Here is an 18,272-nt window from a genome sequence, read left to right on the forward strand (position 1 = left end):
AGTAACAGAAGCCACAAACACTTGTATGGGGCATATCACGTCATAAGTGTTGTTCTAAGCTCTTCCTATATACAAACCCCTGGGACCCTCACACCCCTCCTGTGAAGCCAGAACTATCATCATCTCCATCTTACAGGTGAGGGACATGAGGCAGAGAGAGATCCAGGGTCTTACAGTAGGGAAGTGGCTGAGCCAGGATATGAACACACAGTCTGGCTCCATGCTCTTAATCACTTCATTCTTTAGGCAAAAAAGGGGGAAAAAAATGTCACATGCAGCCACTTATATCCCAAAAGCCAGACCAGGGAATTTTCTGGGTATAACCCTTTATAAATAAGATATTGCTCTCAAGTTTCGTTTCTTTTTTTTTTAATGAACATTATGTTCTCAACATAAAGAAGGACGAATTGCTATTGACTATAAAACTAATGACCTGTAGACCAATACCATGTGTCTAACCACTCCTGCTTAGTGATGGCCAAGCAAAAGGCAGAGCTGAGACAAGAGGCCTCCCACATAAGATTTGAGCAGCCGGCCTGCTGGCAAACATCACGCCAATTCGTACCCATCATGGAAATTTGTTGGTCAATGTCCCTGATTCTTTCTTACAGGTTGCAGGGCATTCTAGACCACTACTAATCATTTTTAGGATTTGGGGTGGTCCCTAATTTTTTCACTTAAAAAAAACAGATCCACGTCATTCTCTTCAGATAAACGTACTGCCTTTTCCCTCCTCTCCCCACACTGACTCTCAGTCAAAAATGGGTCTGGTGCACTGTGAAACCAGACATGGTCTCTGGGCCATTTTGCAAATCCTGCAGAGGTCATGGGGTTGGAAGCCAAGTCACCGATGACTTCTCTGTATTATTGGCTTTCTCAGTTATGGGGCTCCTGGCTGCCTGGCCTAGGAGAGGTCACTCAACACCAGGGAAAAGGCAAGTGGCTGACCTCCTGCAACTAAAAATACAACAAAATGAGGTTTGTTGCCTTAGGATTTCCATAATTTTGAATCTTTCTATAAACCTGTATCAATCTGTCCTACTTTACCAATTCCTAATATAACAAATTTCAAAGCTGGCCACAATTTTCTATATAATGAGAGATGACTATGATCTCAAAAGCTGAGTAGTGACATGTATTTACATACGGTAAATTTCTATCTACTCACAAAAGAAATCCTAAAGAGCCTGCTAGTGCCTCAAAAGTAAATTTTTTAAAATCAATTTCATATTTTTATTAACTTATATCTTCTTTTCTCTTAATTGTCCCTCAGTAATAAAGTCAGTTAAGTAATGACTAGTTCATTGAGGAAAATACTCACCACACGCATTTACACTATGTACAGCCTTTGGAACAACTTTCCTCACAGGCATTATTTGAGAAAAGGGACACAACTTTCCTAGACAAAGTCAACACTCTTTTAGTCAACAAAAAGAAAGCAAATATTACCTAGCCTATCTGTCCCTCTAAGAATACTGCCCTACCCCTACTTCATAACTGATGACAAAAACTTCTAGAAGTCCTATATGAAGAATGTTTACTAAAAAAAAAAAAGAATGTCTAGTTAGCAGAAGCACTGGGACTAAAAAATAATCACCTTAAGTCTGAGGATTTTAACTCAGAAACCAGTACATGACTTCCCTAAAGAAGAAAGGCATAATGGGCGATAAAACTAATCAGACACTCAGGTGTTATAAAGTACATTTCGAGAAATTCATTTGGGCAATTTTCTCAGTTTGCCCACCTCTAAAGAAATGATGAAAAATAAAAAGACTAGGGGAGGCGGAGCAAGATGGTGGAGGACTAGGAGACCTAGATTTCGTCTGGTCTCAGGAATTCAGCTGAATAGGGATCAAACCATTCTGAACACCTACGAACTCAACAGGAGATCGAAGAGGAGAGTAGCAACAACTCTCTGAACAGAGAAGCGACCACTTACTGGAAGGTAGGATGTGCGGAGAAGTGAATCCGAGGTGATATTCGGGAGGATAGACGGCGGAGGAGGGGGCCTCCGTCGGCCGCTACCGGCAAGTGATAGAGCCGCGGAGCACAAAATCGGAACTTTTAGAAGTCGGCTCCGCTGAGGGACGTCGCTCCAGTGGCTAAGCGGGGGGTGGAATCCTCCCGGGACAGTGTGGTCTCAGGACCCTTGGGGTCACAGAAAGACCAGGGGTGCCTGAGTGCGCCAGAGCTCCCAGGTATCGGAGCGGGGAAGCCGGCTGCAGAGATGGAGCCGAGGCGCGGGCTCTCAGCTCGGGGTTGCCATAAACTGTGATCCGCGGCCCAGTCGGGCCACTGCTCCTCCAGCAGGGACCCAACAAGTGGCAGAGCTGGGGAGACTCCCCTTCCTCCCCTGGGAGGATTGGTGCAGGAACGCACCGCAGGGATCTGCTGGGTTTGGAGACTCCACACGGGGTCGGGTGCCAGAGATAGCAACGCTCGTTCACAGGCCGGGTGAGCACAGAGTGCGGCCGGAGACCAGGGAGACGGGAGTGACTGCTTTTCTCTGGGGGCGCACTGAGGAGCGGGGCCCCGAGTTCTCAGCTCCTCCGGGTGGAGATTGGGAGGCCACCATTTTCACTCTGGTCCTCCAAAGCTGTACCGAGAGCTTGCAGGGGAAAAAAGCTCCTGAGAGCAAACCCGAGCAGCTTGCTTAGCCCAGACCGACAAGGGCGGGGCAATTCAGCCTCTAGCAAAGACTTTTGGAAACCACGGCAACAGACCCCTCCCCCAGAAGATCAGCACGAACAGCCAGCAAGCCAAGACCAAGTTTACCGATCAAGGAGAACGGGAGAACTCCAGCGCTAGGGGAATACTGCACATAGAATTCATGGCTTTTTTTACCATGATTCATTAGTTCATCAAAGTTAATTTTTTTAACTTTTTTTTAAATTTTTCTTTTTCCCTTTTTCAACCAACATCTTATCAATCCCTTTTTTAAAAAAAAACATTTTTGAGTTTTCATTTTTAGAGTCATATTTTATCCCTTCATACTAGTTACCCTTATTTTTGGCATATATATATAAGTTGTTCTCTCTTTAAAATTTTGAGATACACTTTCTTCTAACAGATCAAAATATACCCTAAATCACTAGTGTATGGCTTTGTTCTAGTCTCCTGCCTGATCACATTCTCTCCCTTTTTTCTTTAAATCTTCTTCTTTCTTTCTTCAAACAATTTAATTCCTTTTATAAAATCTTTTATAATTTTCATCTTTACAGTCATCTTCCATCCCTTCATTGTATCAACCCTTTTTTGTACATATATGTCTTTCTTCCTTTAAAATTTTAGGAGGCACTTTTTCCTAACAGACCAAAATACGCCCAAAATCTACTGTGTGCCACTGATCTATGCACTAGCCTGACCATATTTGATCATATTCTGCTTTTTTTGTATTGTTCTGTTTTTCTTTTTGTCTTTTTTTTTCCTCTTTCTTTTTTCTTTCTTTCCCTTTCCTTTCCCCTGGTTTCAGGTCTTTTCTGATTTGTATACAGTATATTTGCTGGGGACGTTGTTAACCTGTTAGCATTTTGTTCTCTCATTCATCTATTCTCCTCTGAACAAAATGACAAGACGAAAAAAATCACCTCAGCAAAAAGAACAAGAGGTAGTACCGTCTGCCAGGGACCTACTCAATACGGACATTAGTATGATGTCAGACCTAGAGTTCAGAATCATGATTTTAAAGATACTAGCTGGGCTTGAAAAAAGCGTGGAAGTTATTAGAGAAACCCTTTCTGGAGAAATAAAAGAACGAAAATCTAAGCAAGTCAAATCAAAAAGGCTATTGATGAGGTGCAATCAAAAATGGGGGCACTAACTGCTAGGATAAATGAGGCAGAAGAGAGAATCAGCGATATGGAAGACCAAATGATGGAAAATAAAGAGGCCGAGAAAAAGAGAGATAAACAACTACAGGATCACGAGGGCAGAATTCGAGAGAGAAGGGATACAATAAGACGAAACAACATCAGAATAATTGGGATCCCAGAAGAAGAAGAAAGAGAGAGGGGCAGAAGGCATATTGGAGCAAATAACAGCAGAGAACTTCCCTAATGTGAGGAAGGAAACAGGCATCAAAATCCAGGAGGCACAGAGAACCTCTCTCAAAATCAATAAAAATAGGTCAACACCCCGACATCTAATAGTAAAACTTACGAGTCTCAGAGACAAAGAGAAAATCCGGAAATCAGCTCGGGAGAAGAGATATGTAACCTACAATGGTAGAAATATTAGATTGGCAACAGACCTATCCACAGAGACCTGGCAGGCCAGAAAGGACTGGCAAGATATCTTCAGAGCACTAAACGAGAAAAATATGCAGCCAAGAATACTATATCCAGCTAGGCTGTCATTGAAAATAGAAGGCGAGATCAAAAGCTTCCAGGACAAACAAAAACTAAAGGAATGTGCAAACATGAAACCAGCCCTCCAAGAAATACTGAAAGGGGTCCTCTAAGCAAAGAGAAAGCCTAAAAGCAGCATAGATCAGAAAGGATCACAGACAATATACAGTCACAGTCACCTTACAGGCAATACAATGGCACTAAATTCATACCTTTCAATAGTTACCCTGAATGTAAATGGGCTAAATGCCCCAATCAAAAGGCACAGGCTATCAGATTGGATTAAAAAACAAGACCCATCGATATGCTGTCTGCAAGAGACTCATTTTAGACCCAAAGACACCCCCAGATTGAAAGTGAGGGGGTGGAAAACCATTTACTATGCTCATGGACACCAAAAGAAAGCTGGGGTGGCAATCCTTATATCAGACAAATTAGATTTTAAACCAAAGACTGTAGTAAGTGATGAGGAAGGACACTATATCCTACTTAAAGGTTCTATCCAACAAGAAGATCTAACAATTGTAAATATCTATGCCCCTAACATGGGAGCAGCCAATTATATAAGGCAATTAATAACAAAAGCAAAGAAACACATTGACAACAATACAATAATAGTGGGGGACTTTAACACCCCCCAACTGAAATGGACAGATCATCTAAGCAAAAGATCAACAAGGAAATAAAGACTTTAAATGACACACTGGACCAAATGGACTTCACAGACATATTCAGACCATTCCATCCCAAAGCAACAGAATACATATTCTTCTCTAGTGCCCATGGAACATTCTCCAGAACTGATCACATCCTAGGTCACAAATCAGGTCTCAACTGGTACCAAAAGATTGGGATCATTCCCTGCATATTTTCAGACCACAGTGCTTTGAAACTAGAACTCAATCACAAGAGGAAAGTCGGAAAGAACTCAAATACATGGAGGCTAAAGAGCATCCTACTAAAGAATGAATGGGTCAACCAGGAAATTAAAGAAGAATTAAAAAACTTCATGGAAACCAATGAAAATGAAAACACAACTGTTCAAAATCTTTGGGATACAGCAAAGGCAGTCCTGAGAGGAAAGTACATAGCAATACAAGCCTTTCTCAAGAAACAAGAAAGGTCTCAAATACACAACCTAACCCTACACCTAAAGGAGCTGGAGAAAGAACAGCAAAGAAAGCCTAAACCCAGCAGGAGAAGAGAAATAATAAAGATCAGAGCAGAAATCAATGAAAGAGAAACCAAAAGAACAGCAGAACAGATCAACGAAACTAGGAACCGGTTCTTTGAAAGAATTAACAAGATTGATAAACCCCTGGCCAGACTTATCAAAAAGAAAAGAGAAATGACCCAAATCAACAAAATCATGAATGAAAGAGGAGAGATCACAACCAACACCAAAGAAATATAAACAATTATAAGAACATATTATGAGCAACTCTATGCCAGCAAATTAGATAACCTGGAAGCAATGGGTGCATTCCTAGAGATGTATCAACTACCAAAACTGAACCAGGAAGAAATAGAAAACCTGAACAGACCTATAACCACTAAGGAAATTGAAGCAGTCATCAAAAATCTCCCAACAAACAAAAGCCCAGGGCCAGATGGCTTCCCAGGGGAATTCTATCAGACATTTAAAGAAGAATTAATACCTATTCTCCTGAAACTGTTCCAAAAAATAGAAATGGAAGGAAAACTTCCAAACTCATCTTATGAGGCCACCATTACCTTGATCCCAAAACCAGACAAAGACCCCATCAAAAAGGAGAATTACAGACCAATATCCTTGATGAACATGGATGCAAAAATTCTCACCAAAATACTAGCCAATAGGATCCAACAGTACATTAAAAGGATTATTCACCACGACCAAGTGGGATTTATCTCTGGGCTGCAAGGATGGTTCAACATCCGCAAATCAATCAACGTGATACAATACATTAACAAAAGAAAGAACAAGAATCATATGATCCTCTCAATAGATGCAGAAAAAGCATTTGACAAAGTACAGCATCCTTTCTTGACCAAAACTCTTCAGAGTATAGGGATAGAGGGAACATACCTCAAGATCATAAAAGCCATCTATGAAAAACCTACAGCAAATATCATTCTCCATGGGGAAAAGCTGAGAGCTTTTCCCCTAAGGTCAGGAAGGCGGCAGGGATGTCCACTCTCACCACTGCTATTCAACATAGTATTAGAAGTCCTAGCCACAGCAATCAGACAACAAAAAGAAATCAAGGGCATCCAAATCGGCAAAGAGGAAGTCAAACTCTCACTCTTTGCAGATGATATGATACTGTATGTGGAAAACCCAAAAGACTCCACCCCAAAACTGCTAGAACTCATACAGGAATTCAGTAAAGTGGCAGGATATAAAATCAATGCACAGAAATCAGTGGCATTCCTATACACCAACAACAAGACAGAAGAGAGACAAATCAAGGAGTCGATCCCATTTACAATTGCACCCAAAACCTTAAGATACCTAGGAATAAAGTTAACCAAAGAGGCAAAGGATCTGTACTCAGAAAACTATAAAATACGCATGAAAGAAATTGAAGAAGACATAAAGAAATGGAAAAATGTTCCATGCTCATGGATTGGGAGAACAAACATTGTGAAGATGTCAATGCTACTTAGAGCAACCTACACATTCAATGCAATCCCCATCAAAATACCATCCACTTTTTTCAAAGAAATGGAACAAATAATCTTAAAATTTGTATGGAACCAGAAGAGACCCCGAATAGCCAGAGGAATGTTGAAAAAGAAAAGCAAAGCTGGCAGCATCACAATTCCGGACTTCCAGCTATACTACAAAGCTGTCATCATCAAGACAGTATGGTACTGGCACAAAAACAGACACATAGATCAATGGAACAGAATCGAGAGCCCAGAAATGGACCCTCAGCTCTATGGTCAACTTATTTTTGACAAAGCAGGAAAGAATGTCCAATGGAAAAAAGACAGTCTCTTCAACAAATGGTGTTGGGAAAATTGGACAGCCACATGCAGAAGAATGAAACTGGACCATTTCCTTACACCACACACAAAAATAGACTCCAAATGGTTGAAAGACCTAAACGTGAGACAGGAGTCCATCAAAATCCTAAAGGAGATCACAGGTAGCAACCTCTTCGACCTCAGCCGCAGCAACTTCTTCCTAGAAACATCGCCAAAGGCAAGGGAAGCAAAGGCAAAAATGAACTATTGGGATTTCATCAAGATAAAAAGCTTTTGCACAGCAAAACCAAAAGACAACCAAAAGACAACCGACAGAATGGGAGAAAATATTTGCAAATGAGTTATCAGATAAAGGGCTAGTATCCAAAATCTATAAAGTACTTATCAAACTCAACACCCAAAGAACAAATAATCCAATCAAGAAATGGGCAGAAGACATGAACAGACATTTTTCCAAAGAAGATATCCAAATGGCCAACAGACACATGAAAAAGTGCTCAACATCGCTCGGCATCAGGGAAATCCAAATCAAAACCTCAATGAGATACCACCTCACACCCATCAGAATGGCTAAAATTAACAAGTCAGGAAACAACAGATGTTGGCGGGGATGTGGAAAAAGGGGAACCCTTCTACACTGTTGGTGGGAATGCAAGGTGGTGCAACCACTCTGGAAAACCGTATGGAGGTTCCTCAAACAGTTGAAAATAGAGCTACCATATAATCCAGCAATTGCACTACTGGGTATTTAGCCCAAAGATACAAATGTAGGGATCCGAAGGGGTATGTGCACCCCAATGTTTATAGCAGCAATGTCCACAATAGCCAAACTGTGGAAAGAGCCAAGATGTCCATCGACAGATGAATGGATAAAGAAGAGGTGGTATACGTACACAATGGAATATTATGCAGCCATCAAAAGGAATGAGATCTTGCCATTTGCAACGACATGGATGGAACTGGAGGGTGTTATGCTGAGTGAAATAAGTCAATCAGAGAAAGACATATATCATATGACCTCACTGATATGAGGAATTCTTAATCTCAGGAAACAAACTGAGGGTTGCTGGAGTGTGGGGGGTGGGAGGGATGGGGTGGCTGGGTGATAGACATTGGGGAGGGTATGTGCTATGGTGAGCGCTGTGAATTGTTCAAGACTGTTGAATCACAGATCTGTACTTCTGAAACAAATAATGCAACATATGTTAAGAAAAAAGAAAAAGAAGATAGCAGGTGGGGAAGAATGAAGGGGAGTAAGTCAGAGGGGGAGACAAACCATGAGAGACGATGGACTCTGAAAAACAAACTGAGGGTTCTAGAGGGGAGGGGGGTAGGGGGATGGGTTAGCCTGGTGATGGGTATTAAAGAGGGCACATTCTGCGTGGAGCGCTGGGTGTTATGCACAAACAATGAATCATGGAACACGACATCAAAAACTAATGATGTAATATATGGTGATTAACGTAACAATAAAAAATAAAAATAAAAAAATAAAAAGACTAGCTCAAAAACAAATATCTCAAACAGTATGAATATTTTTAGGTGCCACTCTATAGAAGACATTATTGGTATTTATATAATAAAAGAATAAGCCATCTAAATACAATGAAAATTCAGCTTCAACATGGAAAGTTTCTACATTCACTCAGACATTCTAATATTTGGATTAAGGATTACAAATCATGGTCGAGAACACCGTGACCAATGGTATCTAGTATTTAGATATTTGGAATCAGGTTCATCAAAGGAAGAATTAAATATTTTCTTCAAATATGTATATTTGTGAGTTTAGGAATAGAAATGAAAGAGGGAAGGACTGATTTTAAAATATCTTTTAATTTTTACTTACTAATTTATGTAACATCAACATTAAACACTAATTTGAGAGGTTACTAGTTTGGAAGGAAAAAACTAGGGCACATGCCATAATTATAATAAGTTATATCTTATAATGTAAGGGTTTTATGTTTAGAAAAAGATAATTACAGAGAGATTATCATACATTTCCCTCTCAAATCACTGAGTAATTCTTTTAAAGTAGTTCAATCTTTATACCAATGGGCACTTCATTAGTTTAGCAATCAAATGGTATAAATGGTTCAGCAAAGGACCTGCCACTGGATACATTAGTTCAAGAATATCCTGATTTGTAATGTAAATACCCTGATTTGTAATAACCTGGAGCCTCAGTGATGAAAATGCACAAGGTGAAGACTCTTCTAGGAAACCTTAAACAAAAAAACATGCAAACACTTTGAAAAACAATCTGTCAATTACCTTCTCCATCATCCTCACGATCTTCATCTTTATCATCTGGCCCATCACTTTTCGAATAAAAGAGCAGAAGCAGTTAAAAAAAAAAAAAGCTTTAATTAATAATGGTATTAAAACTAATTCTTAAAACGTGGAAAAGAATGAATGTTACAATATGATATATGATATTTAAAAAGGGAAGAGATGACAATAAGAAAAGGAAGCTTTGCTTCTCACACCATTTCGTGTTAAAATCTGAATTGTAAATGATGCCTAGACAGGTCATCAATAACCAAGAGGTTCTACCTTACCGTGATAGAGAACGCCAAGTAATTTCATGATAAAATTTAATTTCAAATAACTTAAAGCTGAAATAGTCTACTAATTTGGTTTTGGATAACACAGCATTTGAATTATCATAGACTGCCGTGGCATCTACTGATGCCAAGGACATATTTTTAATGCACTAAAAATACATTTTTCCTACACTTTCCTTACACGTGAAATAAAATTACATACAAAAACAACACAACAACAAAAACCAGAAATCCTGTAGGAAGCAAGCTCTTTTTAATGAAATAATAATTGGTAGGATGAGAAATAGCAAGCAAAGAAACACATGCATAGATGTAACACGTTTTGCAATTAGATGTCAGTCGCCTCTTAGCATAATTGAAGTTTCTCATTAGATGTAAATTATCAAGCAGAATCAAGTCCAAACATAGGAGAGAAGCAGACTGATACATATTGGCACTGTAACCCACGTTCTTTTAAGAATATGACATCATGCATTAGTGTGAAAGACTCATCAGTTTGTAAGTTTCTGGACTGGACCAACCTGTCTGATGTTGGAAAGGATAAATTGTCCTCATACAAATCTCCTTCTAAACCAAGACTGCTCCAGCTACTGCTGTTACCATTACTGCCAGAAGAAGAAAAGAACAGAGCTGAACCAGAAAATGAATAGTAAAGAAGACCTTGGTTTTCCTTGGAACAGCTTCTGTCGGTGCTAAGTGGGAGGTTCGGAAGCTGCCCGGCAGAGTGGTGCATCCGCGGAGGCTGAGAGACCATCACTGCAACTGGGCAGCCTTGGACATTTGGGAGTTCTCTTACTTGTCCTCCATAGATCAGGAAAATTATTCTCATTTTATATGTATTTTACATATGAACACAACAGAATGGCTTGTAGGACAGCAAATGAATGCGTGAAGTAAGAAGTTTCAATGATTTAAATCAGTATCTATGGCAAATCTTGAGATATAATTCGTAAAAAGCCAATACTCTTCCGTTTGGATAAAATTTTAAAAGACCACAGGTTAACTATCTCTCAGCTCTTTAGACAATGCAAACACTGATGGGCTTGGGGGGCAGGAATGAAAGGACAGGCACCAAAACATAGTCCCAAATAGACCTTTTCTAACTACTTGGAGAAAAGATGTTTTCTGATTTCAAAATACTCTTATTATGTCAATTACTTTCATTTCATATATTATGTATAATTCAGTAGGTGGCAAATAACATACATTTTCTTCAGAATATTGAGTAACCGAGGCTTAATACACCTGTCTGGTGGGCCAGTCCCTAATGCCATACCTTCTTAAACTACTGAATCAAAAGAAGAAAGCAACTATATTCTAAAACTGCGGCAAAGCAATAAGAAACAAAAAGCGACTGTGTTCGGAAACAAAACTAAATTTAATTTTTCAGATTAAAACCTAAACATGCAATTTAAAATACTAATCATTAAAATAATTAGTAAGCACATTAGTTCGCAGTGATAAGCAGCTTATATTTCCCCACATTAGGCTAGGCAATTATAAAAATTAATACGTACACAAACCAAAATTTTGGGTCTAAACAGTGAATTAACACAAAATCATCTTCTGTGCATCAGTAAATGTTGACAAGGTTACAAAAAAAAGGATTATTTAAAAGTTCTAAAGAGTTTCCAAGCAATTTCAATAACTTGCATATCCATATTTACTCTGGCGCTAGCAAACGGTCACAAACTAGACTGTGTTAGAAAAGTTAAAACTGAGCAGTGTCTTTTCAGCCTATGTTCAAACAAATATAGCTCTATTACAAAACCATGAAAACAGCCAGAGTTTTGCCTATGTAGCCTGCTGTCAGACAAACCAAAGATGGGAAAACACAGAAATACAGAGTGGACAGACAGCTGTGAGCCAAACCAAAAGGAAAAACTGAGGATCTCAAACATTGCATTCACCTCTACTAATAGAATGGTTTTCTATAAACAAAGAAAAATAATACAAAATTAAAATTCTTACCCATATGCTGACAACAATAATGAGGCCTCCTTTTAATTAATCATCAAAATCCACCACCTAAAGTTTAGGTGAACATGCAAAGATATAATGCCTAAAAAATGTAAAGACTAAAGATTCAAACTCCCTCTATTTAACCTCATTCCCCCTTCCTCTTGCCCCTCAAAATGAGTCAGATGCCAAGTCAGTTATTTATAAAATGTCACCTCTAACTAGGGGGCCCACGTAATTTCTCATCTAAGCCGAATACTTTTGGAAATGAAAGAAGTCACCATTAATAAGTACACCAGAGCAGCGGAAGTAAATTCACTGTCCCAAGCAAACCGGGAGGTACAATGGTCCTCCATTAACCCGACATAAAACAACTTAATTTCTTCACTTAACGGTGTTCCTATTTCATTCTTAAACACTGCCAGGCTTCCATCATTTTCTTTTACATCTTTTCCTATTTCCTATCTATCTATTCCTGTCTGTGTATTTTCCATCTTTTCATAATTCCTAGGTCTCGAGCAGGTGTACCTCAAGCCAGTGGGGGTCAGGGGCTAAGACTCTTTATGGTGGTTTTCAGCCACATAAAGACTACTATCGATTTTGACGTATCTCTTAAGTATTATCTCAAAAATTCTGCAAGCCCGGTCCTATCTCTTACCTAATCTACTACATAATTTGTAAGAAGTTCACAGACTGCTTGAAATACTTAAGAGATGCACATACACAGACCAAGTCTCTTTCAGATCAAATAATTACACACTCCTCATAAACACTGGTGAAACTCTGAAATTGTTATTTCTTTTTTAACTGCTGCCCTCTACTAAACTTCCTACTTGAGAGTAAAAGCACATGAAGTGTCCAAACCATTGAGGTCTTTTATCTCCTATCTGATCTCTGTACCAGAAAATTACAGTTCCTACAGCAGATGGCATCAAAGACAAAACATGTGCAGCTATGTATCTTAAGTGTGATCTCTGAAACACCTGCATTAAAATCATCTGAGATTTTTGGGACCTCCAGCGACCTAATGAATCTTAATCTCTCTCTCTCTCTTAATCTTAATCTCTCTAGAAATGTTATGTTCAACAAGCATACTACCAACCCTGGATGAGCCCTACTCTTTGTGCTTGAACCTTAATAACCACAGAGCATAACTGTTCTGTGTTCAATTAAAACTACAGGTATTTTTCTGAAAAAATGCTGTGAAGCCAAGTTATTCCCCATCCTGAATTCAGTTAATTTTCTGAACCAAATGCATTTACCCATGTTAAACATAATTCTTTTAGTCTCCACCCGATTGGGTCTTTTTGAAACTTGGTTCTGTTAATGAGATGATCTTTTCATCTTTGTTTTATGTCATTCACAAATAATGAGCAGAGCAGTCCCTTATCTGCAGAGGATGCATTCCACGGCCCGCAGTGGATGCCTGAAACCATGGGTAGTACCGTACTCTACATATACTACGTTTTTTTCTTCACATACATACCTATGATGAAGTTTAATTTATAAATTAGGCACTAGTAAGAGGTTAACAACAAAAACTAATAATAAAAGAGTAATTATAACAATATACTATAATAAAAGTTATGTGAATGTGGTCTCTCTCTAAGTATCTTCTTGTATGTACTTACCATCCTTGTGATAATGTGAGATGATAAAATGCCTACGTGATGAGATGGAGTGAGGGGAATGACACAGGCACAGTGACATAGTGTTAGGCAACAAGTGACCTTCTGACAACATGTCAGAAGGAGGGTCATCTGCTTCTGGACCTTAACTGACCATGGGCAACTGAAACTACAGGAAGCAAAACCGCAGATGGGGGCGGGCGGGGCGGGGGAGATTACTTATCCTCTATCACTAATAAAATGCTAAAGAGGACAGAACCAAGGACAGAGCCATCCAACCAGACAACATTCTGCACAGAGCTGTTCAACTGGCTACAGGCCCCTTAACGCACATGCCATGAACCCTAGTTCGCCCATTTTAACAGCAGGATTTCCTAAGCAGCAACGTCAACCCTTACTAAAATTCTAGAAACCTGTGTTTCTCCAAGATGAGAGAAGAATTTAAGTGTTAACATTCTATTCCTGGGAGAGTTATGGAAAGGGCCACATGATGTTTGTGATATTACCCCTACTTCCCACTACCAGTTTTAAAGACTGTCTTTTCGGACCCAGATTTTAAGAAGTATTGGTGGTTTACATAGCATTTTAAGAAACTATGACAAAATAGATGTTTTATAAAAATTAATACTTATTGGTTAATCCAAACATCAGACAAAATGCTCTGAAATGATGTCTTCTAACAGGTGAAAAGCCATTTCCTTCCCTTCATCCCCTCCTCCCACGGTCTTCTCACTTCCTCCTCTTGGTAAGTCAATTCCAAGGGTTCTGTTCCACTGAAGCCTCACAGGGCCCTTTCCACAGTCCGAAACTAAGAAGCCTTTCCTCTCCCTAGACTCAGCCCTGGATGGCACTGATTATTTCCAATTATCAATTAATGTGGATAAAAATTTATGGCATTTTATAGTTTAGTCAGGAATGCCTTTAGAGAGTTAAGAATGTAAGAAACAAGTGTATCAGAATAAAATATGCCAAAGACTGTTATTATAAACAAAATAAACTAAGACAAGTTATATATGAGGTAAGTGCTTCCTGTGTATAAAACCATATTTTTATAAGGAGTTTATGTATTTTCAGTCATTCAAGTATAAATGGTCCAGGTCATTTTGTTCCTGAATAGCAGGGCAAGTGAGGAATCCTTCCCAAAAAAGATATTACTTTCACTAATAACAAGAAAATTACAGGGTGGTTAAGATACCTTTTACAGAGACAAACTATGAGAGACTATGGACTCAGAGAAACAAACTGAGGGTTTTAGAGGGGAAGGGGCTGGGGGGAGGGGTTAGACCGGTAATGGGTATTAAGGAGGGCACGTACTACATGGAGCACTGGGTGTTATACGAAAACAATGAATTGTGGATCACCACATCAAAAACTAATGATATATTGTATGGTGACTAACATAATAAAATAAAATTAAAAAAAAAAGATACCTTTTACAGATCACTGCCTTTTTTCTCAGCCTCTAAAGAAAAAAAGGTACCTTCTTAAAAAGTGAGAGATACAAAAGTCCAGGAAAATCCTAAGGGTATAAAATCAAGTGTATGCAATATTTTTCATATCAACCATTGGCACACGCAAAGAAACTTAGCTTGGCTAATAACTATACCTAATAAATGTGAAAAACCATTAGAACCACATTATGGATAATAAAATACATTCTGAAAATAATAAAATATTTTCAAATTCATCATTTTTAAACACCCAAAATAAATTTACTCCTGAGGTCTGAGGACCTAAACTAAGCAATCACACATGCACAACTTTAGTTACCTTTCACTTAGGTGATGAAAACTGCTACTTTCATCCTGGTGTTCATCTTCAAAACTTAAATTGGACCAGCTACCAGTGCTGTCATCACCAATACTGAGATTCATCTGCTGGCTGCCAAAAGACTCAGTTGACTGAAAGTCTTCTATTTCTTTTGGACTGGAAAAAAAAAAAAAAGGAAGGAAGGGAGGGAGGGAGGGAAGAAGAAAAGGAAGGAAAGTAAGGAAGGAAGGGTGAAAAGAAAAAAAATTCAATCCAATTCTGACTATCAATTTGATGATAAAGATGACAAAAACAATCGATAAACACAGCCACACCAGTGGCCCATCCAACCCTTTGTGTCTGCTAAAAAAGACACTTTGCAGGAGAGCATACTACTTTCAAAGTTAACTGAGCTATATCTATTATCCATCCCAAGTGCTCTCTTTACCTAAATTCTCTTTAAAGCAATTCATCGTTTCAACTGGGACCACTATTAGAGGAGCACAAATTTCTAAGTTTATCACCTACTTTGTAAGACAGTACTTTTAGTTGTACTGAGAGGAGGCTCTTTCTGGCTTCAAGAACAAAAAAAGTAGTTCGAAGAATTCTAGTATTGTCAAACAAGCTTAGAGTCAAATTTAAGATTTTGAGCATAGGATCATAACCCTTCTTATTATTTTTCTCAATGAAGAAGAGACATTTATATTTTTATTCCATTTTCACAAGAAAGGCCACTGTTCGATTACTGTAATTGCCCCCTCTATATTTTATTCTCAACATAGCAGTTTAAAATGATATTTTTCAAGATGAAGAAGAAAAATGTTAGTCATCTGATCAAAACATCCTGGCGGCTCCACACCAATCAGAGTAAGAGTCCAAATCCTTATAGCATACTTGCTGGTACAACACCCTCTCCTAGTCTCCGTGGTGTCCCATCTATTACTCGCCCCAGCCCCCTCACTGCAGCCACGCCTGCCACTGTGCAGCTTCCCCAACACGCACGACCCTACCCCTCCGCCTGGAACCTTCTGCCCCAACTCCCATGTGACTTATTCTCTCTTCACCTTTGGCTCTTTGCTCAGACGTTATTTTATCGGTGTTGCTTTCCCCCTCTCTACCTATTCAAACCTGCAAACCAGGGGCGCCTGGGTGGCTCAGTCATTAAGCGTCTGCCTTCTGCTCAGGTCATGATCCCGGGGTCTTGGGATCGAGCCCCGCATCGGACTGCCTGCTCGGCGGGAAGCCCGCTTCTCCCTCTCCCACTCCCCCTGCTTAAGTTCCCTCTCTTGCTGTGTCTCTCTCAAATAAATAAAATCTTCAAAAGAAACAAAAAAAACAAAAAAAAAAAATTGCAAACCATCCCCACCTGCTGCCACCCCCCTCCCCACCCCACACCCACACCTCCCTTCCTCGCTTCAGTTTTCCTCCAAAGCACTTCTCACTGTGTGACGCACTTGGCTATTTTACTTGTCTTTTTCTACTGTAACATAAGCTCCAGAGAACACATATTTTTGACTGTTTTACTTATTTCTGTATCCCCAATGCCCAGAATAAGTCCTGAACTGCCCCACCCCCCTCTGGGGCTATCCTCATCTTATATTTAAGATACAGCAACTGGAATTATACTCGACAGGCACATTATTGTTTTGAGCCATAACAGAGCTCACTTTTTTCTTTTTAAAATTTTTAATGCTTTTCTGGAATGTGCTACAATCTAATGGTTTTTTGGCTGAAATGACCCACTAGATGAGGTCTAGAGGAAGAGTTTTAACGACTGCCGGGTTACTCTGGCTCAGAAATAATAGCTCAGAATATAGTTTAGATGTTTGCTCTGCTAAAAATACACTGCCATATAATTCCCCATTTGACACTTCACATACCACCCACATACCACCCTTCTGTACATTACAGCTTTGTGAAGCATTTATGGTTATTTTCATGAATCAAACATTTACAAGAAAGGGGATGCCAAATGATACCTTTAAAAATAATCCATCTGAACGAATCCCTGTAAAGCTTGAAAGGCAAACCACTTTAACTTCAGAAATAGGAAAACAGTGCACTGTACAAACTAGAGCCAGCTTTTAGTAATCAGCACTTACAGAACTCTACACAACTGTTAAGAAGAGAAAAGGGAAAAGAACTACAAAGTAACATTCTACTGGCCTTGCTGCAAAGTCCGACTAGGACAGCACAGACTTATTTATAGGAGCAACTCCAGCGGCCTACCTACTCACCCAAGGGAGTTAAGAAGGGGAAGTGAAAATACTGAGCTATCAATAGCAAAGGCATGTGCCAGGCCCTGGGAGGGACATCTTAGAGACTCTAACATAGGGGAGAGTCTCTTTTCCTCCCAGGGCCTTGGGGGAGGCACAGGGAGAAACAGTTAAAATAGCCTGAGGCCAATTTTGTTTGAGGAAGGTTGCTTCAGTTGTAGAAAGGCCTAGTTTACTACCACTTATCCATTCATGTATCTATTAACCACTTACTATATGTCTATCTTCATATTAAGAACTGACAGGCAGTCATGAACAAAGGAAATGCAGGTTTGCAGATTTTTACTGTAAAGGGCCAAATAGCAAACACTTAGGCACTGTTGGCCACGTCTCTACTTCAACTACTCAACTCTGCCGTTAGAGCATAAAAGCAGCCACAGACAATACACATACGAATGAGCACAGCTGTGCTCCAATGTAACTTTAGGAACATTACAATTTGAATTTCATACAATTTTCACGTGGCACAAAACAGTATTCTTTTGATTTATCAACCCCTGAGGAAACGTAAAAACCATTCTTAGCTCACAGACAATAAAAAATAAACAAAAAACAAACAAGCAGAGGCCAGATTTGGCCTGTGGGTTATACTTTGCCAACCGCTGCTCTAGGAGAAAGGAGGCTACCTGATGACAGCAGAGACCTCCCTTGGTTCACAAGAGGATGCCACGGCACAACTGGACTCCAGGCTCCTGGCCAAACTGCATCTCCCTACTTTAAGATGGCTGAGAAGAGAGGCGGGCCTTGCCACGGCTTTGACAAAGGCTACTA

General features: G+C 39.5%; 1 protein-coding gene across 6 annotated transcripts in view; it reads right to left on the reverse strand.

Moving 5' to 3' along the window:
* The window catches only part of AKAP11 (A-kinase anchoring protein 11), a 58,830-nt gene that overhangs the window by 7,089 nt on the left and 33,469 nt on the right, over positions 1-18,272 (reverse strand). For 2 of the 6 annotated variants that reach the window (XM_028103809.2, XM_028103802.2), the window contains exons 8-9: positions 15,247-15,402; positions 9,597-9,643 (exon numbers count right to left, since the gene is read on the reverse strand). In XM_028103809.2, the coding sequence (XP_027959610.1) occupies positions 9,597-9,643; positions 15,247-15,402 (203 nt within the window). Of the gene's footprint in view, positions 1-9,596; positions 9,644-10,401; positions 11,918-14,922; positions 14,939-15,246; positions 15,403-18,272 lie in introns of those variants that run through there. The other 4 variants (XM_088021851.1, XM_088021849.1, XM_088021850.1 and 1 more) reach the window with 4 other exon arrangements.

The sequence above is a fragment of the Eumetopias jubatus genome, unplaced genomic scaffold, assembly GCF_037043125.1.
Source record: "Eumetopias jubatus isolate StellerSeaLion01/CBP00866 unplaced genomic scaffold, mEumJub1_p1.0 scaffold_3, whole genome shotgun sequence".
NCBI lineage: Eukaryota > Metazoa > Chordata > Mammalia > Carnivora > Otariidae > Eumetopias > Eumetopias jubatus.